Genomic DNA, 27,714 nt, shown 5'->3' on the forward strand with positions numbered 1-27,714 from the left:
CTCTTTGAGAAATAAATTATCGTTACTTCAGATTAAAGGAAAAAAAAAAAAAGACACAATAATGAATATAGTGAATTGACCAGTCCTAAAAAGGAGTCCGGCTTTTGATGTGTCACTTTTATTGTTCCCAATTTCTATGGCGGTTTCTCTGTAGATCAGGACACAAGATGCTTTTGTAGGGGTGTTTGCAAAGACTAAAAAAAATTGTGTGCGCCCTTCGAAATGCATTTGCCAGACCGGCAGGTGCGCACGTATCTGAGTGGGATGCTTTTTTGGCTAATAATTAATCCTTTTTGCAATCATTCTGTACCACTGTGTCTTGAATTGATGGCTGTCTTGTCATAAGAACATCTGATGCTTCAGCTGCAGATTAATATACCGCGGATTATGGATATTTCTTCAAGATACAATTAAAGTGATGATATTATATTCCATATATAAGAAACAATGGGGAGGCTTTTCACTTTCCCGCTAGTTAGGCTTGCCCCTTCACCCTTTTCTCTTCGAGGGGCTAAAAATTCAGTATATGCGCTAATCAATTCCTAAAAAGGCCTGTCTCTGACATTCAGCACTCGTCTTTTTCTACTGCTAATGCCTCTTGCTATTGAGTTTCCACCCGGCATTGTTACTTTTTGTGTCTGCTCGCTACTACAATAGCTGACAGGTCCTTTTGTTTCCTAGTGGCTTAGCGCCATTAATCTTACATTCTGCTCCAGGGGTGAAAAGACCAGTTAAAGGCTTTCTATGAAATACCTGATCCAGAGCACACCAGTACTGAATGTCCCAGGAAGAATAGAAGGAGCATATGGTATGTTTCATGTGAAATCATCAGATGGCTTCTGACAGCTCCCGTGTCTGAGGTAACACCACGTCCCTTGTGTCTTGCCATTAAATCCCAGGAGAGGACCAGTCGTTGAGTCTCCTGCTGAATACAAGGTGCTGCAGGTCGACAGCAACCGTATGGCTTCTGTCAGATAATTCGGGACTGTCCGTGCTCCCGAATACAATTGCTGAAGGTTATCAGTTCATCAGAAACCTCAGAATATCATGGCGTGTGACGGTCAGAGATGTGACAGCAGCTGATGGTCACTTCTTATCATCGACAAAATAGTCACATGTAATCATAAAGTGTGGAAATGACAGGGTGAGGACTCAGTTCATTTCTCATTTTGGCCCTTTTTTGGCATATGCACTTTGATGCCAAAGGTATCCTATGCTTGCCAAAAATTGCCTACTCCATGTAGGACGGACCAGTATGCATCAACATATGTTTTAATTTTGCTGCATGGAATAAATGTAGTAGACATTATATTTATATATAATTTTGTGAAGACAAAGGAGTTGAATAAAAAAATAGGGGTATCCACGCACAAAACAAAATCTAATTAGACTAAATGGATGCCAAAACCTATTTAACCAACAATGGGCGTAGTAACAGTTCAGTACAAAAACACATGAAAATCCGATAAGAAAAATTGTACACAAGAACCCAAGATGTAAAAAAATGCAAATTTTATTGAAAATAAAAAATAAAAAGACAGAAGGCTGTTCGCCGAAACGTGCGTAGGGGCAGGCGTTGGCACCCACCAGAGGTAACTATTTGCACATTACTATTGGAACTCTTTGATGAGTACTTCCACGTCTAACGATATTTTATACTATATTTATAGATTTTGGTGTTTGACGTTTAACCATGTGCATTACATTGGCTTGTTTGGTTCTCTATAGTACCTCTTTTGATAGCATGGTGGGTTCCTTTGCCAATTTTTGGTTTCCCACTTTTTAATGCCTATTATGTTTGTATTTTTGTCTTTTAGTTTTTTATTTTCAATAAAATTTGTATTTTTTTACATCTTGGGTTCTTGTGTACAATTTTTCATATCAGTTTTTTATATAATATTGTGGTAGGTCGGCTGCTCTCAGAGGTAGACACAGGAAGATTTCTTCTGCTGGTTTAGTTAAACATGGCATAAACCAGTGCAGGATGTAACAGAATAAACATAGCCTTTCTGGCATAATGGCAAACAAGATAAGTTGTAGCACAGTCCATATGTCTGTCGGATTTGCCTGCTCAGGATGTAACAAACTTCAGCTCCCACTGGAGCTCCAGGCTGGAGAATTTTACTTGTCTTCCAACACACAGATAGTGAGTAAAAAAACTCAGTGGCTGGACATTTAACTTGCTGAACCACACAATTGGGGTGAAGATATGGTGAGTGGCCATCCCACCCATCTCTTACAGCTAGTCACAAAAAAAAACAACCTTGTCATGACTGATTAACCCCTCTTAGCACATAACATGCAGGAGAGAAAATTTGGTGGTTGACATCATGGTTTGTGATACATATCTCCACTCATATACATTTCCACTGACCCTCTAACGATACATATACATATATATTCACAGCTGTGTGAAAAAGTCTTTGCCTCGTCACATTTAAAAGTTTCTGATCACCAAGCAAATTTAATTATTAGATAAAGATAACAAGTAAACACAACATGAAGTTTAAAAGAAGGTTTTTATTATTAAGAGAAAAAGAAATACAAATCTACAGGGCCCTGTGTGAAAAAGTGATTGCCCTCCCTTTAAAACATAAATTAACTGTAGTTTATCACATCTTTGGAAAGCTGAGTTCAAATTCACTAGCCAAAACCAGGCCTGAGTACTGCCACATCTGTTCTCAATCAAGAAATCACTGAAATAGTACCTGCCTGACAAAGTGAATTAGACCAAAAGATTCTCAAAAGGTAGACATCATGCCACGATCCAAAGAACTTCTGAAACAAATGAGAAACAAAGTAATTTAGATCTATCAGTCTGGAAAAGGTTATAAAACCATTTCTAAAGCTTTGTGACTTCAGCAAAGCACAATGAGAGCCATTATCCGCAAATGGCAAAAACATGGAATAGTGGTGAATCTTCCCAGGAGTGGCCGGCTGACCAAAATTACCCCAAGAGCGCAGTGACAACTCATCCAAGAGGTCACAAAAGACCTGACAACAACACCCAAAGAACTGCAAGCCTCACTTGCCTCAGTTAAGATCAGTGTTCATGACTCCACCATAAGAAAGAGACTGGGCAAAATGGCCTGCATGGCAGAGTTCCATGATGAAAACCACTGCTGAGCAATAAGAACATAAAGGCTCATCTCAGATTTACCAGAAAACATTTGGACGATCCCCTAGATTTTGAGAGAATACTTTGTGGACTGACAAGACAAATGTTTCACTTTTTGGAAGGTGTATGTCCCATTACATCTGGTGTAGAAGTAACACAGCATTTCAGAATAGGAATATCCTTCCAACAGTAAAATATGGTGGTGGTAGTGTGAGGGTCTGGGGGCTGTTTTACTGCTTCAGGACCTTGAAGACTTGCTGTGGTAAATGGAACCATGAATTCTGCTGACTACCAAAAAATCCTGAAGGAGAATGTCCTGCCATCTGTTTGTGACTTCAATTTGAAGCGCACTTGGGTTATGCAGCAGGACAATGATCCAAAACACACCAGCAAGTCCACTGCTGAATGTCATAAGAAAAACAAAATTAAGACTTTGGAGTGGCCTAGTCAAAGTCCTGACCTTAATCTGAGATGCTGTGGTATGACATTAAAAAGGCAGTTCAGGCTCTGAAACCCTCCAATGTGGCTGAATTACAATTCTGCAGAGATTAATGGGCTCAAATTCATCCAGAGTGTTGTAAAAGACTCATTGCTAGTTATCACAAACGCTTGATTGCAGTTGTTGCTGCTAAGTGTCGTGACTCTGACAGGATGATTCCATCTCCATTCTGGTCAGGTCAGGGTTAATTCTAGTCTGCCTCTCTTTGGTTCTGGGATGGCTAATAGTTCCTGGGTTTGGTGTTGTTGTAACTTCCGTATACTCGGTATGTGGTTGCTGACCCAGGTTACTCGTTCGTAATCGCTGTGCCTCTGTGTGTCTCAGCTTTTCCTGTGTATGACCCGGTTTGTCCTCTGACTTTGCCTCTGTATCCTGCATTGTACTGCCCTGTCCTTCCTGGTTTTGTGATCCCTTGGCTCATCTCGGTTTACTCTCTGTCTTGTCCCTTTGTACTACGCTCTCGTCTGGCTTTTGACCCTTGGCTCTACGTTGACTACGTTTATGTTCTGTGCCCTGTACTCCGAGGTCCCAGCTGCTTTCCCTGGCCGCACGCTTGGTGACTCCGCCCACCTGTCATCACATGACTGCTTTGTTCCAGGTCCTGTGCTCACTGCTTAGTCTCAGGTCCTTGTGCACTGCGTGCCTTGTTCCCCCCACTCCTGGCGTTCGTTCCCGTGCCCTCTGATAGCACCCCCTAGGCTGCGCCAGTGACACCTTTGGTGTCATTACACTAAGTTTGGACAACCAGTTATAAGGTTTAGGGGGCAATCACTTTTTCACACATAGGTTTGGATTTGTTTTTACTTTAGTAATAGAGGCCTTCATTTAAAAACTGAATTTTATGTATACTTGTGTTATATTTGTCAAATATTTGTTTGGCGATTTGAAACATTTAAGTGGGTCAAACATGCAAAAGAATAGGAAATCAGGAAGGGGGCACTTTTTCACACAACTGTATAAATATGTATTTGTATTATGGGACTTTTCACTAGACTATGTCTCAAATTTTCCATTGGAATTATTGGTCAAAAAGATTGTCCTTGGTGGAAGGCTCTTTTATAGGAGAGAGCACAAATAGCCAACTTTTTAAATGCAATAAAAAAAGGTTCAATCTGCCATTTCTACACCCAGATCCATGTTGTATTTTGCTACTGCAGATTTAACTGTAGCTACATCTCATGAACACATACACTTAGAGGGGTTGTCCCACAAACAAAGTACATTTTAAGAAAAAGCTCAGCTTTTGAGTGAGAACGCCATAGAGTGTTTGAAATGCGTTGCTCTCAGATAAGATCACACAATGTAATCTTGCCATTGAGCTTTTTAATATTTTTACTAAATAAACTTTGGAAATTTTAGAAGCTGGATTCTTTTCCTTTTTTCCTGGATTTTTCACGTGGCCACAAATTTACCTGCTTCTACACACAAGCCGCCCAGGTGAGATGGTTTTCTCTCTCTACTATAAAGTACATTTTAACCTATAGATCTTAGAATAAAAATAAGTTCCACAATTGGATGTTAAAAAAATGTTCTTGTGCCAAGATAATTTTATATACTGTATGCGCCCCTGATATGTATTATGTAATAACTGTGTCTCACCGTACAGAGACATGATCTGATCATACCACAGCTACTGGGCAGGGGAGGAAAAAAAGAAAGGATACAGATGGGACAGTACGGGATCACAGCTGATTCTTTTTGTGAGGTAAAACATTTCCCGGCCTGTTTAAAAACATGTTCTACCTCACAGAAAGAATCAGCTGTGATCTTGTGCTGTCATGTCTGTTTACTCTCTTGTGCTTCCTCTCCTGCCCAGGAGCTGTGGTATTATCAGACCATATTCCTGCATGGTCAGACACGGCCATTACACAGTACACAGCAGGGGGCACATTTCTCTCAGCACAGGAACATTTTTTAAACACATCCAATTGTGAAAATTATTTTTATTCAAAGATCTATTGATTAAAATGTACTTTGTTCGTGGGGAATACCCCTTTATATTTGAAAAGAAAGACATTGTCCACTACTTTTACATTGATGGCCCATCCTTAGAATAGGTCATCAAAGTCTTATTGGATGGGGTCCGACACCCAGCACCCCCGCCGATCAGCTGTTATCGGCGGCGTGGGCAGCCGGCAGGAAGTTCTCACTTGCTGAGCTGCTCTGTCTTCTGGTAGTGGCCGGCGAATGGTACCGCAGCCCACACCACCACCGATGACAGCAGATCAGCATGGTTGATAGGTGTCAGACCCCGGCTGATCAAACGTTGATGACCTATTCAAAGGATAGGTCATCAATGTAATAGTGGACAACCTCTTCAAATTGCGTCAATCAAATAGACAAATGGATCCTGTCGAATATAATACAACACCATAATTGAAAGACCCAAGTCCAAGAATAGTGACAGCCACGTGACTGCTACGCAATGACAACAACTGTCAGGATAAGTGCATAGACCATGGATTTCTTCCTGTGCAGCTGTAAATGCTGTCTAGTTATAACATAACAACTGGAAGGCAAGTTCCCATGTGCGTATGTATGTCAATGCTGGGTACATCCCAGAGGCCATTTATATAATGTGTACCCATCTAGATAATGTACATCAGCTTACTATGGGAAAGTAATATTCCATAGCTCCTAAATAGATTATGTTGGCATATAGGCTTAATGGAATTATAATTAAAGGGGTATTCCCGCAATGAAAGAACTGGATGCAGCCGAGAGCATGTGATCTTTAAAAAATAAAAAGCATTTCCTGTAATGGTGCTGTATTGGGCATGTAGGCACCACGGAGGGGGTTCTCTGCTCAATCTGAGTCACAAATGAGTAACGCCATCTAAATGTCTGCCTGCATGAAGGGTTTTGGTTATATCTGTAACCATGTATATCTGTAGTGTATGCTGGGAAATCGACCAATATACACCCCTGCATAGTTTGGCCTCTGACTAACGGGTATGGGTCATTATACAAGAAAAGCTATGAAACAGGTAGCAGAGTTTGCTATTGATTCCCACGTAAATTCTAGATAAATAAAATATACCACACCGTATACATGGCAGCATGTGGTACAGTACAGTAAGCCAATGTACGGCCTCCTTCGCAGGCATTCACTAAGCTTTTCATTAGTTTTCATGATGTATCAGGGAAAAGAATACCATTATAGTCCTTCATTGGCTTTGGTACTCTACCAGAGACTGTGGACACAGACGGTCATCTCCAGCGTGGGTTACCTAGCCACTGCAGGCCCCACAATTTAGACGGACTTACATCTCTGTGCCCGTTGGCACTTTTTTCCATATGACTCCCCTGATGATTCTCCATGACCGGAGTTGAAACGCGTAGGGAGGAAGATTCTACGTTTCAAGAGGTTTTGGGACTCTGCCTTTACACATATTGGGTGGGCTGGTCCCTTAGAGCAAGGTCCATTTGGGGCCTGTCCTTGTCAGGACAGGAGTTACAGAGGGGTTACAGGGTAGACATACTACTTCAGCCCTGCCCCTCCTCATCTAATTGGATCTCTACTGTGTCGTACGGAAGTATACAGTGTCCGGCAGCTTGGGTGAGATCCAACCATTCTTTTTTATTGAGCACTGGTTCACCTGAGCACTTTGTATGTTTTTTTCGTTTGTGTCCTGTTGGATGTGCAGTTTTTAGCATTTAATATTAAAAGTTATGTTTTATTAGTGGATATCCTCCACAGCTGATTCTGTCTTGAGCCAGGGGGTATATATATGGTGTGTTTTTTGCACACTATTGCTTTTCCTTCATTGGCTGACGCCACGTCCAGGCATCCATCACAGCCACTAATATACAGGTTTGGGGCCTTTCCATGATGTATGGCTTATATATTAAAGGGAACCTGTCACCCCCAAAATCGAAGATGAGCTAAGCCCACCAGCATCAGGGGCTTATCTACAGCATTCTGGAATGCTGTAGATAAGCCCCCGATGTAACCTAAAAGATGAGAAGAAGAGGTTATATTATACTCACCCAGGGGCGGTCCCGCTGCGGTCCGATCCGATAGGTGTCGCGGTCTGGTTCAGGGCCTCCCATCTTCCTACGATGATTTCCTCTTCTTCTAGTCACGCTGTGGCTCCGGCACAAGCATACGTTGTCTGCCCTGTTGAATCTCAACAGGGCAAAGTACGCCTGCGCCGGAGCATGAATACAAGAAGAGGACGTCATCGTAAGAAGATGGGAGGCCCCAGACCGGACCGCGAAGCCCATCGTACCGGGACCGCCTCTGGGCGAGTATAATCTAACCTCTTTTTCTCATCTTTCAGGACACATCGAGGGCTTATCTACAGCATTACAGAATGCTATAGATAAGCCCCTGATGCTGGTGGGCTTAGCTCATCTTCGATTTTGGGGGTGACAGGTTCCCTTTAAATGTAGGCCAAAAACACAACGTGAACATATCAGAAGAGTGTTTCCAAGACCTAGCAAATCCATGTGTACCGTGTGTTCGGTGGCAGCCATATAATGCGAAATTCCTCTTTAGTGGCCTAATGATAGGTTTATAGGAGGATATTCATAAAAGGCTTTAATTCAGTTTTAATGTAAGAAAAAAAAAATAGGAAATTGTGGTAGAATCTCCCAGGATGAGATCTGAATCTGAGCATGCGCCGCCCCCAGCGGCCATTTTCCTGGAGACCACCGCATCGCAGCAATGGAGCTGCCGGGGCCTCCGGGCTTTGAGGAAATGTCGGAGTAGCCCCGACTGACTATGCACTAAGATACGTCGCCGTCCCACAGGACAGAGCCCAGACGCTGCACGAAGAGGAGCCGCCACCCCACAGCACAGCACCCACGCGGCACAAAGGAGCAGCCGCCGCCGCTCCCAGCACAGAGACCCCACGCTGCAGCTACAATGAGGTAATGGGGGATACTCCACTCACACTTTCCTGTGAGACGCCCCCTCTTCATCATCGGGACCACTCCCCCCCACCCACCATATACACATTGGTGTCTGCACCCAACGTATAAGACGACCCCTAACTTAAAATTTTCAGGGGTTAAAAAGTCGTCTTATACGCCGGAAAATACGGTATATATATACACACACACACACACACACACAGTACAGACCAAAAGTTTGGACACACCTTCTCATGTAAAGGTTTTTCTGTATTTTCAGGACTATGAAAATTGTACATTCACACTGAAGGCATCAAAACTATGAATTAACACATGTGGAATTATATACTTAACAAAAAAGTGTGAAAAAACTGAAATGTCTTATATTCTAGGTTCTTCAAAGTAGCCACCTTTTGCTTTGATGACTACTTTGTACACTCTTGGCATTCTCTTGATGAGCTTCAAGAGGTAGTCACCGGGAATGGTTTTCACTTCACAGGTGTGCCCTGTCAGGTTTAATAAGTGGGATTTCTTGCCTTATAAATGGGGTTGGGACCATCAGTTGTGTCGTGCGGAAGTCTGGTGGATACACAGATGATAGTCCTACTGAATAGACTGTTAGAATTTGTATTATGGCAAGAAAAAAGCAGCTAAGTAAAGAAAAACGAGTGGCCATTATTACTTTAAGAAATGAAGGTTAGTCAGTCCGAAAAATTGGGAAGACTTTGAAAGTGTCCCCAAGTGCACTGGCAAAAACCATCAAGCGCTACAAAGAAACTGGCTCACGAGGACCGCCCCAGGAAAGGAAGACCAAGAGTCACCTCTGCTTCTGAGGATAAGTTTATCTGAGTCACCAGCCTCAGAAATCGCAGGTTAACAGCAGCTCAGATTAGAGACCAGGTCAATGCCACACAGAGTTCTAGCAGCAGACACATCTCTACAACAACTGTTAAGAGGAGACTTTGTGCAGCAGGCCTTCATGGTAAAATAGCTGCTAGGAAACCACTGCTAAGGACAGGCAACAAGCAGAAGAGACTTGTTTGGGCTAAAGAACACATGGAATGGACATCAGACCAGTGGAAATCTGTGCTTTGGTCTGATGAATCCAAATTTGAGATCTTTGGTTCCAACCACCGTGTCTTTGTGTTACGCAGAAAAGGTGAACGGATGGACTCTACATGCCTGGTTCCCACCGTGAAGCATGGAGGAGGAGGAGGTGTGATGGTGTGGGGGTGCTTTGCTGGTGAAACTGTTGGGGATTTATTCAAAATTGAAGGCATACTGAACCAGCATGGCTACCACAGCATCTTGCAGCAGCATGCTATTCCATCTGGTTTGCGTTTAGTTGGACCATCATTTATTTTTCAACAGGACAACGACCCCAAACACACCTCCAGGCTGTGTAAGGGCTATTTGACCAAGAAAGAGAGTGATGGGGTGCTACGCCAGATGACCTGGCCTCCACAGTCACCAGACCTGAACCCAATCGAGATGGTTTGGGGTGAGCTGGACTGCAGAGTGAGGGCAAAAGTGCCAACAAGTGCTAAGCATCTCTGGGAACTACTTCAAGATTGTTGGAAGACCATTTACGGTGACTACCTCTTGAAGCTCATCAAGAGAATGCCAAGAGTGTACAAAGTAGTCATCAAAGCAAAAGGTGGCTACTTTGAAGAACCTAGAATATAAGACATATTTTCAGTCGTTTCACACTTTTTTGTTAAGTATGTAATTCCACATGTGTTAATTCATAGTTTTGATGCCTTCAGTGTGAATGTACAATTTTCATAGTCGTGAAAATACAGAAAAATCTTTACATGCGAAGGTGTGTCCAAACTTTTTGTCTGTACTGTATATTTGCCTAAAATACAAACTTTAGGCCTTTTAGAGATCATTTTATCCTCAACTTGTTTAACTGTTCACAATAACAGTAATTTTGACCAAGGGTGCCCAAACTTTTACATGACACTGTAGATAGAGACCTTGCTGTGGGCAGGGGCACCTTTCTGAGGTCTGCTACATGCTACATTGTGTCACAACTGCGGCACCCAGTAAACTAAGTGATACATCGTTGGAATCAGGGTCTCTTTTCCTACATTATGCCGCTCTCATATGAAGGTGATGGCGACAGGCTCCCTTTAAGAGAACGGCTCTTCCCTCTGCACATTCCATGATATGTTCTATACTTGTCTCATTGCACAGATGTTATACCGAGGTCATTACTTACAATTTGGCTGAAATGTAACATAAATTTGTACTTGGTTTTACGGCCGGGATGTTTATTCATATTGTGGTTGGATGGGATAAAACATGGAGCTTCCTGAAGGAGCAGTGTCCGTGCCCTCTGTTTACTAACATGGCTTAGTTGGCTGCCGCCACAGAGAGCGACTCGGACAGACAAGATTATTTTTTACGTGCTCTGTTACGGCATTAGAACAATCCGCATCATTCCCATTTTTTACGAGTTTAATGGATAAAATGGAAAATGCCTCTAATGGTGACACTAATGGAAAAGATAAATAAATAAATAAATAGGGCAGCACACTGCAGCGCCAAAACATGCAAACTTGAAAAAACGAAATTTGAACTGCATTACTGCACTAGAAATATGAAAAATGAGAGCTTTTAGCGCACAAAAATGGCCAATTTTATGTGTACCTCGTAGCCACGTTAAGGCATCTCTCTTATATATACGTGGCTACGAGGTACACATAAAATTGGCCATTTTTGTGCGCTAAAAGCTCTCATTTTTCATATTTCTAGTGCAGTAATGCAGTTCAAATTTCGTTTTTTCAAGTTTGCATGTTTTGGCGCTGCAGTGTGCTGCCCTATTTATTTAACTATATACGAGTTGGCGACTCTGGGTTCAGCACCTGTTCACACTCAGTCTATGTTTGGATGTGCAGGTCAGGTTTTTGAAATGTACTAATGGAAAAGAGACTGAGTATTATTTGTCACCCATTTTAGTAAACCCTGTTTACTGATCTGCTTATTATGGAAATTCCAATTTCATGATTCTAGAATGTTCTGTTAACCGCATTGCCAACTTGTCTGTGTGTATATAAACCCCTGCTCACGATCATTACTGTCACTATGGATGACTAATGCAATGAAACATATTAACCCATAGCAACAAACCAAACATTTGTATGGTACAAGTAAAGAGGCAAAAATGGGCTGTCTCGACAGATTGGAATCCCCGGTAAATGTTGCTGGAGAAGATGTGGCCGGTATGAAGGGCCTCCCATGTGGAGCAAGTAGGCACAATGACTGCCGCTGCTTTGTTAGTATCACAACACTTTGGCTCATGGAGGAATATGGATAATATGGTTTTCTAGAGAGCTTTTATGCTACATTCTACTTTACTTTCTTTTCAGTGTTCTTTGTTTTCTAAGCTGCCCTGACTCAGAGCAATTACTCGTAAATCACTTTGAAAATTCTGAAAATTTTCAACCTTGTGTATGTTTGCACCAGTTTTACCCAACTCCACCAAAATGGACAGAGCTTGGGCGGAACGACAGCGTGACACCACAACTTCTCCTATTCATGAGGAGTCCCCGACTGGCGTAAGATTTGTGGTGAGGTGCACACCACGTGTCGGACACTCAGGGGCGGCTGAAGTCGGCCGCAGGCGCAGCGCACATGTCGCCGACGTCTGACGTCATTGTCAGTCGCTGGCGAGTGCGCACTGCTGGAGGAAGCTCGCCACTGGAGCGCAGGTCAGGTGAGGAGAACTTGTTTTTTTTTTGTTTTTTTTTGCAAACGGCAATCCGGGGGGCCAGGGCGGGCCGGAATGCTGAACACTGTCTGTGGGCAATAAGCTGGACACACTGGGGCAATATGCTGGACATACTGGGGCAATATGCTGGACATACTGGGGCAGATTGCTGGAGTCAGACACACTGGGGGCAGAGATGCTGGACACACTGGGGGCAGAGATGCTGGACACACTGGGGGCAGAGATGCTGGACACACTGGGGGCAGGACTTGAGACATGGGGCAGAATGAAAGACATGGGGCAGGATTGGAGACAGAACGTGCAGGATCATGGGGCAGGATGGATACGATGGAGACTGATGGGGCAGGATGGGAAGATCATATGGGGCATTATGGATACTCATGAGGGCAGGATGGGAGAACATATGGCTGAAGCCAGGAATGAGATACACGGGGCCAGGATGGGGGATATTATTACTAAAGTGATGTATTTATTTTATTTTTTGAGGACACTGTTTTAAATGGGGGGCGGTCCTGTTACTGTGTAGAGTGACACTATGTTGCCTCTTTTTCTTCATGTGGTGTAATTTAGAAGTTGGGAAAAATTAAGTAATGTGTTCTGCAAGCGGAGTTCGAGATAACTGTGTTATTTCCTTCAGAGACGAGTCCTGGCTGGATGACGTGATGGCGGTCTGTGTTGGATGAAAGATGAAGGACTTCACCTAGAGACGTCACTGGTGAGTCTGTGTGACCTATACACTGACACTATACACTGTATACTATACACAGAACTGAAGGGTAAATTGACTAGATCAATGGATGTTTGACAGGTTATAGTTTCAAACAGCAACTATTTTTCTGGAATAATCTGGTTCAGGTATATGATGATCCTGTCGCATGACCCCTTCGCATGACCCCGTCACATGACCGGGGGGGCCCACAGTGTCTGAACAGCCCGGGGCCCTGGCTACCCTTAATCCACCCCTGCGGACACTCCTGATTCATTGTCTCTTCATAAATCGGGACTAACTCCAACATGGACCCTCATCAACACTGGAGTGAACATTGCTGTCGGTCTTGATGAATCGGGCCGTGGTGTCTTGTATTTTTGTGCTGTCATTTTACTCTATTTTTCTTGCTTCCTTTAGCTCTCACGGAAAATAAGCAACCACCAGAGGTGTCTGGAAGCAACTTATTTCCCACTCTCCCATTGAAAACACATGAGGTGAGCGTTCATATTGATGAGGGAGTTGGGAGAGGTGGCTATTCGCTGAGTATTTATATAATGGATATGGGCAACTGAAAGGGAGCTTGTCAGCAGATTCATATCGCTCGCGCCACAAAAAGCATTAGACACAGTCGTCTACGTTCTACGTTTCCTTCTAAATCATTACATACTTTGAAAGCCAGCTGGGCTATGTGACTCAGTTGACCAGTTTGAGGTGGTGTCCCATTGGGTTCTTTCTCTCCTGCTCACGTAGACTAACTGGGAGATGAGTAAATAGAAGCCACCTCTTGGTACCTGCCTTGGACTAGTCATCAGAGACACATTGAGCCCTTGAGCTTGATTCATAAAAGCTTTCAATTTGCAAAATTGCAAAGTTTAGGTGCAACTCAAATTGTGAACAATGCCAGTCTTGACGAATTGAGGCCACAGTGTTTTCTTTTAAATACTTCAGTGTAAAACAAACACAACTACAGTTACGCAGCGAGTATCTGCTTCATGTTGCCAATGGTGCGGGCAGTATGGGCCTCTGGGCAGGTTGACGTTAGGATGGCAGCCGTAGAGCAATGGTAGAGTTGGCTCCCCATATACCTTCATCAGGCCTTTCTTTTCTTTGCACTTTGAGAATATGTTAGATCTTTGGTTTTCTATTCCAAGCAGTACAAGTCTTACCTCGTCTCCATTCGTCAGACGCTCGGCAGCTCAATGATTCACACATTCCCCACTCCTGTACTCACTCCTCTGATAACCTCAGGGGGAAATCTCATACCCTTGATGACTTCCTCGATTACAGATTTATTTGCTTGTTTCATCTCAATTTCCCCCCCACAGCTATTTTTCCTCATTAATCAAGACACAGAAATCAATCTGAAGTTATGTCTTGTTTGTGACAAAGTCACCCAGTCTTCACATGTGATTGAGTTTTCCCGAACACTATAGTTTTCTCCATCAAATAGTGAAGCGGAGGAAAAGAACTCGTGTTTCTCCTAGATCCTGATTAATAAAGCATTGGGCAAACTGACTGAGCTTAAACAACACTGCCTTGTAAATGTCAGCAACTCTCAGGAGCAACACAGAGGGGAAAAGATTACCGGCAGCAATAGCTTTCATCTCCAGCATTGTCATAGCAGATCATTGCTTGATGGTGATCACCGACCTCGATATTAACAACCTACTGGAGTCAACAAGCTGGAAAACAGGGCAGAGAAGGCGTGAAAATAAGGCTACTTTCACACTTCTATTCGGACATTCCCTTTGTCCAATACGTTTTTAGGAACAGACAAACAGATTAATGTTCGAAATGTATTTAGGATTGAGAGTCCTCAGTGGTTGATACCATCTTTTCATTTAGCCATCAAAAGGTAACAAATTGCAAGCTTTTGAGACTACTCAGATCTCTTCATCAGGCAAGACTAATACAAAATCTGAAGAATCACATATTTATGCACAACACAGCACATAAATAATGCCATAGATAAGACAGGAGACGTGAAGCAGAACTACCATTATGGGAGAGTGATAAACAGTGGTGGCCATAAATATTGGAACAGTTCATAGATAAGGAGTATGAAAATTTTATTGTCCTGTGATTGGGGTCTGGTTCTGTGTTGTGATGCCCCCACAAGGTCTGAGGAACAAATTCATTAATTGATGAAAAAAGACAAATCCATATCAGAGGACAATAAAACTTTCACACTCCTTATCTATAAACTGTTCCAATATTTATGAACACAACGGTTTATCCCTCTCCTATAATGATAGTTCTGCTTCATGTAACTTGTCTTATCTATGATATTACTTCTGTGCTGGGTATAAATATTCTTCAGATTTTGTATTAGTCCATGCCTGATGAAGTGACCTGAGTAGTCTTGAAAGCTTGCAATGTGTTACCATCTTTTCAGTTAACCATTAAAAGGTATCAACCACTGAGGACTCTCAGTTCTAAGTATTTTTCTATCTACTGGCTAACACGGTACCAAGATACAGTATATATCTTTCCTGTGTCCAAAATGTGCAAACAAACAGAGGGTCACTTGATTCTTTTGGGATCTATTTGGGATCCCTTTGTGTCAGTTTTTAAAACAGAAAAAAAGATGAGCAGCTGCGCATTTCCTCACGTTCTACAAACGGACAAGTAGAGAATCCAGACCTCACAATAATCAATGAGGTCACTCGGCTCCTGCTTCCGTCAGTTATGCAACGGATCAATTTTACACATCAATTCTGTGTGTTCCTAAGGATAGAACAGACAAAGTGAAATGTCTGACGGAAAGTGAGAACATCGCCTTAAGGAACAAGCACAGTACAGTAATCCTGCAGCTCCGCTGGGACAGTAAACAATGTACAAGTTCAGAAGACCCAAAAGGACCAGACCTTAGTGATTTAGCCACAAATACACGTCTAATCGTATTTAGAAAAGGCACTGTGCCAAAACTTAAAGGGATCTTCCAAGTTCGGCAAAAGAGTGTCCACATTGGGGAGAGGATGTAAAGGTGATAAAATAATAAAATAACATTGAAAAAGCCCAGTGATCATTTACAGCAGTCACATGCATTACCGTGATGTAATTGCTGCAGGAAGCGCTGGAGCGGCTGCACTGGAACAGTAAAGGATTTATCGGGAATCAGTCGCCAGGTTTTTACTACCCCATCTGAGAGCAGAATGAAGCAGGGGCGCAGACCCCAATTCTAGCAATATACCCCGTAACTTCAGGTCAATCCAGTTCTCTAAATGCTGAGCTGTGTAGAACCTCATTCACACTGCTGCTTTTCTTTTTTTTGTGCGTACTGTGTATAGGCAGAAAGCTGCCAATTAGTGCTGGGGTCGGGGTTATACAGGACTAATGAACATGGTGGCAGCAGATTTACCAGTTGTATAGTGATAATCTCCTTGGTTCAATTCCAACTAGGAGCAATATCATGGAGTTTGTATGTTCGGTCTCCTGCCATGCCGATAGGATAACTGGCTTCAAAGGGAATTGGCCCTAGATTGTGAACTCCATTAGGGGCAAGGAGCGATACTTCCACAACGCGCGTTTCGCGTCAATGTCGCTTCCTCAGGGGAGCAGGCAGGACTATCTAACACAATGGATAAATAACTTCTTCTATTACCTCTCTAATACTTAATACGTCCAGAATGAATCTGCTGTTACTTTTTAACAGACATTGAGCTACTGTTTCACTATCTAGACTTTTTTTTTACGTTTGGATTATATGAATTCCTGACAGATTACTCATATGTTTTTCATTGTACGTACTTTACCTATCATGTCCTGATCTGTTCCTTGGTCAAAACATTTTACATTGGGAGTACATCACAATTGTACCTATAATTATGTATTGAAATATTTGGTGAGATTTTTTTTCCTTTGCAGCCAATACATTTTGATTTTTTTTTTCTTTTTGCCTAATCAGACTCAAAGTCCTCTTTTTAACAACCATTTAGCATTGGTATATTATTCCTGTACACATTTGACTGGTGACAAGGTAATAATTACGGTCTAGTGCAACTTTATATTTCTATGCATAACAGCTGGTACCATTTTATCAATTATCCAAGTTTATCTGTGTCGCAGTGTGAACGGTCACCAATACCATTAATACGCACAATTCGTATTACCACCATATGTACCTTTATGCTTATATAAACAGCTCATATTAGCAGCGGGTATCATTTGTTGGAACTATGTGCTGAGCTTACGTCACAGTGTGAACTGGTACTGATATTGTTTTTAAGGTTTTTATTACACTTATTGTGCCCCAGTTTCTGTATGTATTGTTACCAACGGCGTTAAGGTAATTGGTATAATATATATATATATATATATATATATATATATATATATATATATATATATATATATATATATATATATATATATATATATATATATATATATATATATATATATATACACACACACACACACATATCTGTATAGCGCACAGACATAGCTTCATATAGAATGCAATTAGAGAGTATCACACCACCAGGGGAGTTTTTTATCTCTTGCAGCTTTTCCGTGCAGGTTTTTCCTTATAATATCTTGAAAGTGGGAATAAACGAGGGTATCCATATTTATTTTAACCCTGACCATCGGCGGACTCCGCTTATATCAGTTGGATCTGATATTAGTCTTTTGTGTATGGCCAGAACAGACATTGGATACTGGATCTGCCAATGGTCTGCAGATGAAGATTGGTCAATATCGATGGAATCGGCCAACAGTCCTATATGTATGGGCGTCCGACAGATGATTGGTAAGGATCTGACATGTCCAATTTTAGACTGCAGATCCTTTTGTTCTCTAGAGATGAGCTGCCGCCACTGACATCTGGCAGAGGCTTTCTCATAGAGAACTCAGGATTGCTCGGCCAAGCAAACACTCCTGTGTATGGGAGAGCGGGGCGAGATCGCTGCCAACGATCGGCTAAACGATGGTTCGGCCAACAGCTATCTAAGGTGTATGGGAATAGAGGACAAAGATTAAAAGGATCACACCCACAGCTATCTAAATTATATGTGAGGCCTCAAGATCCTATCTCAATATAAAGTAGGTGTAAGAATATTAATATTAGCAGATATCTCCAATTAGAAATGTAGTATAGTTCTCTTGATAACCTATGTTGCTGTAGAATAGTTCTTCTGATTCACTGTATACTTTGCCCCATGTGCAGGCATTGGCTTAGGTATCCCTGGTTGCGAACACTCATATACTGACAGTTAGTGAGCTGTAAGCAGTCGTAATCATGGATACCTAAGCTACTGCACTGCCTGCACGTGGGGGTAAGGGACACAGCAAATCAGAAGAACTCTACTACATTTCTAACTGGAGGTGTTTGCTAATATTATTATTATACCTACTAAACTTACAGGCGGGATCTTTACCAAATGGACATAAGCAGGGTTATTGCAAATGGAACAAAAATCCACCCTAAGAGACTGTCACCAGATTTTTGCTATTGCATCTGAAAGCAGCATAATGTAGGGGCAGGTAGAAACTCTGATTCCAGAGATATGTCACTTACTGGGCTGATGGCTGTAGTTTTCATAAAATCACAATTTTATCAGCAGGATATTATTAGAGGACTAGTAAACCTGCTTCCATGTAGTCTTCTATATTCATGAGCTCTGTATAACCCCTTAAGGTGAACGTTAAGCCCCATGTTCCCAACACTCTGAAAACAAGCACTTGCTAAGGATGAAGACTGGTATACTAACCAAGCGTCTGTGTCATCAGACCCATAAATCAGCCACATAAATAAGTCCTATAAAATCAATGACTACCCCATAAAGCTGACCTCACTAACTTATAACACTGCCTATAAGCCATTCAGTGATGCACATAAAGGCCAAATAATGAACCGTGACAACCTTGTAAGATGCAGTAGCCAGCCATCACTTTGTGCCTTCACTGATGAGTGGGCAAGCATGTATGGGTTTTCTATACCTCGAGAACCTGTATCCAGTACAATACCAAGGATGTGTCATTGGCCTGAGATCAACCTAGTGCATACAGCTACGTGTCTCAACAGGATCCTGCTCATGACTTATCCTTCTCTACACACCTGGAATCTTCCAGAGAACATAGAGAAAAGCTGTCAGGCTTGGTACACAGATGAAATCTTATTACAGTACACACCTATAAAATGTCAATCAGGGGCACCAACTTCAAATAGACTGAGAACACACCTGAGATGTCAGGCAGGCAGGGTATGCAGGTTAGATCTTTCTGATAACTCACCAAAGATGTCAAACTAAGATACGCAATTGTGAAGAAATTAGATGGAGGAGATCTTTGGAGTGTCACTGAAGAATTTTATAACCTTGAGACATTTGTTAGACCATATATTACGCGTAACTGAGGAACTTAGGTCACAAAGCATAACTAAACTTCGAAGTGCCTGCTACATATCATGGGTAATATACAAGGAATCAGTTCAATTAGGACCTTAGGTAGGGCATTATGTAGAACATTAGGCAGAGCATTAGGACCTTAGGCAGAGCATTAGGACCTTAGGCAGAGCATTAGGACCTTAGGCAGAGCATTAGGACCTTAGGCAGAGCATTAGGACCTTAGGCAGAGCATTAGGACCTTAGGCAGAGCATTAGGACCTTAGGCAGAGCATTAGGACCTTAGGCAGAGCATTAGGACCTTAGGCAGAGCATTAGGACCTTAGGCAGAGCATTAGGACCTTAGGCAGAGCATTAGGACCTTAGGCAGAGCATTAGGACCTTAGGCAGAGCATTAGGACCTTAGGCAGAGCATTAGGACCTTAGGCAGAGCATTAGGACCTTAGGCAGAACATTCCTTCAGTGACCGGAAACTGGAAGAAGACATTATGAAGAGGCTGCAGGATTAGTCTGAGTTCTTCTTGATTGAATCATTACTCCTTCTATTGGGACACCAATCTGCAAGACCAATTTAAAGGACACTAAAGTGTAATGACACCATAGACGAGGACACTAACTCTACTGATGAGCCAGTTATGGAAGAACAAGGACAGAGGCCTCATACAATATAAACATATAAACTTCATCCATTATTAATTATTCAATCTGAAATTGAGTCTATTCTTTGAATTGTCAATACATGAAGTAGTTAAGCCAAGTAGTTCCACCACATGTAAGGTCTCACAATGCCATAGTATGCGGCTGAGATATCTCATGCTGTACATATACACAAGTGACCATTTATATTGGGAGCCATCTTCTGGTCTCCTTAAGGCACTCTTTTATAGCTAACCCTCTATTAACCATATGTTGTCATTGCAGAAGTGACATCTAACTAGACTGCACTTATTGGTGGTTTCTGGACCATTTCCTTCTCCCCATGACCCCCATTGTTCTCTTATTCCATAGATGTATGGGCAGCCCCAGAAAGCTCCAAGCCCCCCAGTGCACACTCACCTGAGATCTCTGACTGAGGGACCCCGCTTAGGCTGAAGCTTTTGGCACTGTACACCTGTCTCACTGCTTCACAGCTCTTGGCTTTGTTCCCCATCTCTCCAGCTGCCCAGTGCACAAAGAAGACAATTCCAAGATGCCACCACAAATGCCCACATGACCACTCCATGTCCTCAGTGGATGAGAGATGCAGAGAGGCCAAAATAAAAGAAACTTGTGGAAGTAAAATATGTTGACCACAGGCAAAGGAGGCAACATGCACAGGTCACCAGGAAGAAGCCCTTGAGATCTTGTCCTGTGTGGCTCAGGGCACCTGACAGACAGCACAAGCACCAGCTAGCACATCATTAATGGGGCTGCAGGGCATTCATGTGGCATCAGGGGCACTGGGGGCCCCAGGCTATGAAGAGGCAGGGTGGCTGGCACAGGGCATGTCCACAGTGTCTACATGGAGCTGGTGACTACACAGGAGGGTGCTCAGCCTGTGCTGAGGGGTGTAGTCCTCTAGTAGCAGCAGTCCTCTCCCAGGGCAGTGACATCCAGCTGCAGGCAGCACAGAGCGGTGTCACCAGCCTCAGCACAGCTGGCTCACTGCAGCCTCTCGGTACCTGCTCCGCTCCAGCAGTCAGTGTGCAGGATCCTCCCCCATTGTGTCACCGCAGGTCCCTCCACAATGTGCTGCTGGCAGCGGCTGCGGAGACGTGTCACTGCCGGCTGACCTGTGCGGCTCCGGGGCGATGCTGCTACTGCTGCAGAGGAGGATGATGCTGACAGCCCCGCTCCCTCCACAGACTGAAGCGGCCACTGCGCGCTGCACGGAGCACATTGGGGAGCATCAGCCAATCACAGGCGCCATCACAGGCAGCCCTGCAGCGGAGTCATGTGTGTCCTGGTTGGGTGGTGGCGGCCGGCCGGCAAGAGGGATGGAGTGGAGTGTGGAAGGGTGTGAGAGTGGGGTCTGCCGAGGTGTGAGAGTGGGGTGTGCCGAGGTGTGAGAGTGGGGTGTGCCGGAGTGAGAGTGGGGTATGCCGGGGTGAGAGTGGGGTCTGCCGAGGTGTGAGAGTGGGGTGTGCCGGAGTGAGAGTGGGGTCTGCCGAGGTGTGAGAGTGGGGTGTGCCGGAGTGAGAGTGGGGTGTGCCGGGGTGTGAGAGTGGGGTGTGCCGGAGTGAGAGTGGAGTGTGCCGGGGTGTGAGAGTGGGGTGTGTGAGAGTGGGGTATGCCGGAGTGAGAGTGGGGTCTGCCGAGGTGTGAGAGTGGGGTGTGCCGGGGTGTGAGAGTGGGGTGTGCCGGAGTGAGAGTGGGGTCTGCCGGGGTGTGAGAGTGGGGTGTGCCGGAGTGAGAGTGGGGTATGCCGGGGTGTGAGAGTGGGGTGTGTGAGAGTGGGGTATGCCGGAGTGAGAGTGGGGTCTGCCGAGGTGTGAGAGTGGGGTGTGCCGGGGTGTGAGAGTGGGGTGTGCCGGAGTGAGAGTGGGGTCTGCCGGGGTGTGAGAGTGGGGTGTGCCGGAGTGAGAGTGGGGTCTGCCGGGGTGTGAGAGTGGGGTGTGCCGGAGTGAGAGTGGGGTATGCCGGGGTGTGAGAGTGGGGTCTGCCGGGGTGTGAGAGTGGGGTGTGCCGGGATGTGAGAGTGGGGTGTGCCGGGATGTGAGAATGGGGCATGCCGGGGTGTGAGAGTGGGGTATGCCAGAGTGAGAGTGGGGTATGCCAGGGTGTGAGAGTGGGGTATGCCGGGGTGTGAGAGTGGGGTATGCCGGGGTGTGAGAGTGGGGTATGCCGGGATGTGAGAGTGGGTATGCCAGGGTGTGAGAGTGGGGTATGCTGGGGTGTGAGAGTGGGGTGTGCCGGGATGTGAGAATGGGGTATTCCGGAGTGTGACAGTGGGGTATGCTGGGGTGTGAGAGTGGGGTATGCTGGCATAGAAGGTGTGAACGGTATGACACATCACTATGGGGGGACAATAATAATTGTCTAATACTGCGATGTGCCTGATGGAGACAGCGGCAGATATCAGCTCTACAGTCTCACACTTCGTTATTGTTATTTACTATGGTGTTTTATCTCAGCAAAATGAAGAAAACTGAATGGGAGAATTCTAGAAAACAGCAAAATACACAGAAGGAAACTGAAAGCTCAGATGTCTGACATTCGTTCATGTCATCCTTTATTCCTTAAGTCCTTCTTCCTCTTTCTCTACTTCTTCCTATCTTCATAATATAATACAACCCCTGGAAAAAATTATGGAATCACCAGCCTTAGAGGATGCTTGTTAGTCTGCATCTAAAAAGGAGTGATCACACCTTGGAGAGCTGTTGCACCAAGTGGACTGACATGAATCATGGCTCCAACACGAGAGATGTAAAATGAAACAAAGGAGAGGATTATCAAACTCTTAAAAGAAGGTAAATCATCACGCAATGTTGCAAAAGATGTTGGTTGTTCACAGTCAGCTGTGTCTAAAATCTGGACAAAATACAAACAACATGGGAAGGTTGTTAAAGGCAAACATACTGGTAGACCAAGGAAAACATCAAAGCGTCAAGACTGGAAACGTAAAGCAATATGTCTCCAAAACAGGAAATGCACAACAAAACAAATGAGGAACGAATGGGTGGAAACTGCTGGAGTCAACGTCTGTGACCGGACAGGAAGAAACCGCCTAAAGGAAATGGGATTTACATACAGAAAAGCTAAACGAACGCCATCATTAACAGCTAAACAGAAAAAACAAGGTTACAATGGGCTAAAGGTACCTTCACACATAACGATATTGTTAACGATATCGTTGCTATTTGTGACGTAGCAACGATATCGTTAATGAAATCGTTATGTGTGACAGCGACCAACGATCAGGCCCCTGCTGGGAGATCGTTGGTCGCTGAATAAAGTCCAGAACTTTATTTCGTCGCTGGACTCCCTGGAGACATCGCTGGATCGGCGTGTGTGACACCGATCCAGCGATGTCTTCACTGGTAACCAGGGTAAACATCGGGTAACTAAGCGCAGGGCCGCGCTTAGTAACCCGATGTTTACCCTGGTTACCATCCTAAAAGTAAAAAAAAACAAACAGTACATACTTACCTACAGCTGTCTGTCCTCCAGCGCTGTGCTCTGCACTCCTCCTGTACTGTCTGTGAGCCGGAAAGCAGAGCGGTGATGTCACCGCTCTGCTTTCCGGCTCCCAGACAGTACAGGAGGAGAGCAGAGAAGCAGAGCGCAGCGCTGGAGGACAGACAGCGGTAGGTAAGTATGTAGTGTTTGTTTTTTTTTACTTTTAGGATGGTAACCAGGGTAAACATCGGGTTACTAAGCGCGGCCCTGCGCTTAGTTACCCGATGTTTACCCTGGTTACCGGCATCGTTGGTCGCTGGAGAGCGGTCTGTGTGACAGCTCTCCAGCGACCAAACAGCGACGCTGCAGCGATCCGGATCGTTGTCGGTATCGCTGCAGCGTCGCTAAATGTGAAGGGGCCTTTAGGAAAAGCAATCGTGGACTGTGGATGACTGGATGAAAGTCATATTCAGCGATGAATCACGAATCTGCATTGGGCAAGGTGATGATGCTGGAACTTTGGTGCCAATGAGATTTATAATGGTGACTGCCTGAAGAGAACATGCAAATTTCCACAGTCACTGATGATATGGGGCTGCATGTCAGGTGAAGGCACTGGGGAGATGGCTGTCATTACATCTTCAATAAATGCACAAGTTTATGTTGATATTTTGGACACTTTTCTTATCCCATCAATTGAAAGGATTTTTGGGAATGATGAAATCATTTTTCTAGATGATAATGCATCCTGCCATAGAGCAAAAACTGTGAAAGTGCAGCGCCCCAGAGACCTGGTCGTTGCAGTATGGCACTCTGCCGCTAAGGAGAGTGGCGGTACGTCTGATGGCACTAAGGAGTTCTCCTGACCAGGTATCACCAGAACACATTACACTTCACACTCCGGCCACTAGGGGGAGAAAAAGGCTTTATTTATTAGGCCACTCCTCACATTGGTAAAACTAGGGGCTGGGGAGGAAGTTAGTCAGAAGCTGACTGGGTTGGATTCAGGCAACATCCCGTGGCAGGGGGTGTTGCAGGGAGAAGGCTCAGGGGGGTCCCTGTCAGGCGTGGGAACCTGGCAGGTGCCTAGCGAACAGAACGTAACGGAAACGCGCCTGCACACCCTGCGGCGGTATCCAGGAGAGAGACACGAAGGGAAGGATATTGTGGAACAGTGTAAACGAGATCAAGCACAAAGGAGAGCCAGTAGGAGTCGTGCCGTGAGAGAGAGGCAACATCTTACTGAGGCGCGTAGTCGGTGGCCGGAACACCACAGGAGTAACTGACTTCAGGCCTTACTTCAAACTCCGCCGGACAGTTAATTATAGGTTGACTGTCTACCTTTAATTCCCTAAGAAGACATAGGGGGCAACATTGGGAGAGGGGCGTCTCTAGGGTCCCGCAAGACCTCCAAAGAACAAGAAAGAGAGCTGTAGAGAACGAACGAGAACAGTTGTGAGGACTATTCCGAATGCTCAGCAGGGTAGGACTACAACACACAGGCGCTAGTGGTAGGCAACGATTTCCATCTGCGAAGGAAACTCTGGATGTGCCCATCGGACCGGCCGGTCTCAGATAGCCCTGTTAAGCGTGCCCTGGATTGTGGATCCTGAAGTCTACAGTAAAGAGACTGCAACCCTGTGTCCTCGTTATTGCCTGCACCTCACACCATCACTACCTACACCACTGGGAAGCCCTGGGGACATACTTCACCTGTGGGAAGGTATACCATCCGGCTGCCATTCCATCACCCCAGCGGACCCCACAGCAGCGTCGGTCACCCTGACCGAACACCACAGGTGGCGTCACGAACCCCTGACAGACTGTACCACCACCTTCATTGGACGCAGAGGCGTAGCTAGAGCTTTTGCCGCCCGGGGCTGTTCCCGAGTTTGGCGCCCCCACCTCCCCCGGCTCAATACACACAAAGGTTACCAAAAATGGTTTTCCTGTTTTGTAGAACTTAAACTGGGCCTAATGGTGTCACCCCCACATGCCAAACCTGTGACTTAATACCACCACACCATGACCAGACCACATAGTGACCGAATAGTAACATAGTAAGTGAGGCCGAAAAAAGACATTTGTCCATCCAGTTCAGCCTATATTCCATCATAATAAATCCCCAGATCTACGTCCTTCTACAGAACCTAATAATTGTATGATACAATATTGTTCTGCTCCAGGAAGACATCCAGGCCTCTCTTGAACCCCTCGACTGAGTTCGCCATCACCACCTCCTCAGGCAAGCAATTCCAGATTCTCACTGCCCTAACAGTAAAGAATCCTCTTCTATGTTGGTGGAAAAACCTTCTCTCCTCCAGAGGCAAAGAATGCCCCCTTGTGCCCATCACCTTCCTTGGTATAAACAGATCCTCAGCGAGATATTTGTATTGTCCCCTTATATACTTATGCATGGTTATTAGATCGCCCCTCAGTCGTCTTTTTTCTAGACTAAATAATCCTAATTTCGCTAATCTATCTGGGTATTGTAGTTCTCCCATCCCCTTTATTAATTTTGTTGCCCTCCTTTGTACTCTCTCTAGTTCCATTATATCCTTCCTGAGCACCGGTGCCCAAAACTGGACACAGTACTCCATGTGCGGTCTAACTAGGGATTTGTACAGAGGCAGTATAATGCTCTCATCATGTGTATCCAGACCTCTTTTAATGGACCCCATGATCCTGTTTGCCTTGGCAGCTGCTGCCTGGCACTGGCTGCTCCAGGTAAGTTTATCATTAACTAGGATCCCCAAGTCCTTCTCCCTGTCAGATTTACCCAGTGGTTTCCCATTCAGTGTGTAATGGTGATATTGATTCCCTCTTCCCATGTGTATAACCTTACATTTATCATTGTTAAACCTCATCTGCCACCTTTCAGCCCAAGTTTCCAACTTATCCAGATCCATCTGTAGCAGAATACTATCTTCTCTTGTATTAACTGCTTTACATAGTTTTGTATCATCTGCAAATATCGATATTTTACTGTGTAAACCTTCTACCAGATCATTAATGAATATGTTGAAGAGAACAGGTCCCAATACTGACCCCTGCGGTACCCCACTGGTCACAGCGACCCAGTTAGAGACTATACCATTTATAACCACCCTCTGCTTTCTATCACTAAGCCAGTTACTAACCCATTTACACACATTTTCCCCCAGACCAAGCATTCTCATTTTGTGTACCAACCTCTTGTGTGGCACGGTATCAAACGCTTTGGAAAAATCGAGATATACCACGTCCAATGACTCACCGTGGTCCAGCCTATAGCTTACCTCTTCATAAAAACTGATTAGATTGGTTTGACAGGAGCGATTTCTCATAAACCCATGCTGATATGGAGTTAAACAGTTATTCTCATTGAGATAATCCAGAATAACATCCCTCAGAAACCCTTCAAATATTTTACCAACAATTGAGGTTAGACTTACTGGCCTATAATTTCCAGGTTCACTTTTAGAGCCCTTTTTGAATATTGGCACCACATTTGCTATGCGCCAATCCTGCGGAACAGACCCTGTCGCTATAGAGTCCCTAAAAATAAGAAATAATGGTTTATCTATTACATTACTTAGTTCTCTTAGTACTCGTGGGTGTATGCCATCCGGACCCGGAGATTTATCTATTTTAATCTTATTTAGCCGCTTTCGCACCTCTTCTTGGGTTAGATTGGTGACCCTTAATATAGGGTTTTCATTGTTTCTTGGGATTTCACCTAGCATTTCATTTTCCACCGTGAATACCGTGGAGAAGGTGTTTAATATGTTAGCTTTTTCCTCGTCATCTACAACCATTCTTTCCTCACTATTTTTTAAGGGGCCTACATTTTCAGTTTTTATTCTTTTACTATTGATATAGTTGAAGAACAGTTTGGGATTAGTTTTACTCTCCTTAGCAATGTGCTTCTCTGTTTCCTTTTTGGCAGCTTTAATTAGTTTTTTAGATAAAGTATTTTTCTCCCTATAGTTTTTTAGAGCTTCAATGGTGCCATCCTGCTTTAGTAGTGCAAATGCTTTCTTTTTACTGTTAATTGCCTGTCTTACTTCTTTGTTTAGCCACATTGGGTTTTTCCTATTTCTAGTCCTTTTATTCCCACAAGGTATAAACCGCTTACACTGCCTATTTAGGATGTTCTTAAACATTTCCCATTTATTATCTGTATTCTTATTTCTGAGGATATTGTCCCAGTCTACCAGATTAAGGGCATCTCTAAGCTGGTCAAACTTTGCCTTCCTAAAGTTCAGTGTTTTTGTGACTCCCTGACAAGTCCCCCTAGTGAAAGACAGGTGAAACTGTACAATATTGTGGTCGCTATTTCCTAGATGCCCGACCACCTGCAGATTTGTT

The 27,714-nt window shown here is 44.2% G+C and overlaps 1 protein-coding gene across 1 annotated transcript in view; it reads right to left on the reverse strand.

The window, feature by feature from the left end:
* GPC1 (glypican 1) overlaps nucleotides 1–20,628 on the reverse strand; it is a 102,488-nt gene extending 81,860 nt beyond the window's left edge. The window contains exon 1 of the mRNA XM_069727799.1: nucleotides 20,323–20,628. Within this exon, the coding sequence (XP_069583900.1) occupies nucleotides 20,323–20,488 (166 nt within the window). The 5' untranslated portion in view covers nucleotides 20,489–20,628. The remainder of the gene's footprint in view (nucleotides 1–20,322) is intronic.
* Nucleotides 20,629–27,714: the final 7,086 nt, after the last annotated feature.

This window comes from Ranitomeya imitator, chromosome 5 (genome assembly GCF_032444005.1).
Source record: "Ranitomeya imitator isolate aRanImi1 chromosome 5, aRanImi1.pri, whole genome shotgun sequence".
NCBI classification, from domain to species: Eukaryota; Metazoa; Chordata; class Amphibia; order Anura; family Dendrobatidae; genus Ranitomeya; species Ranitomeya imitator.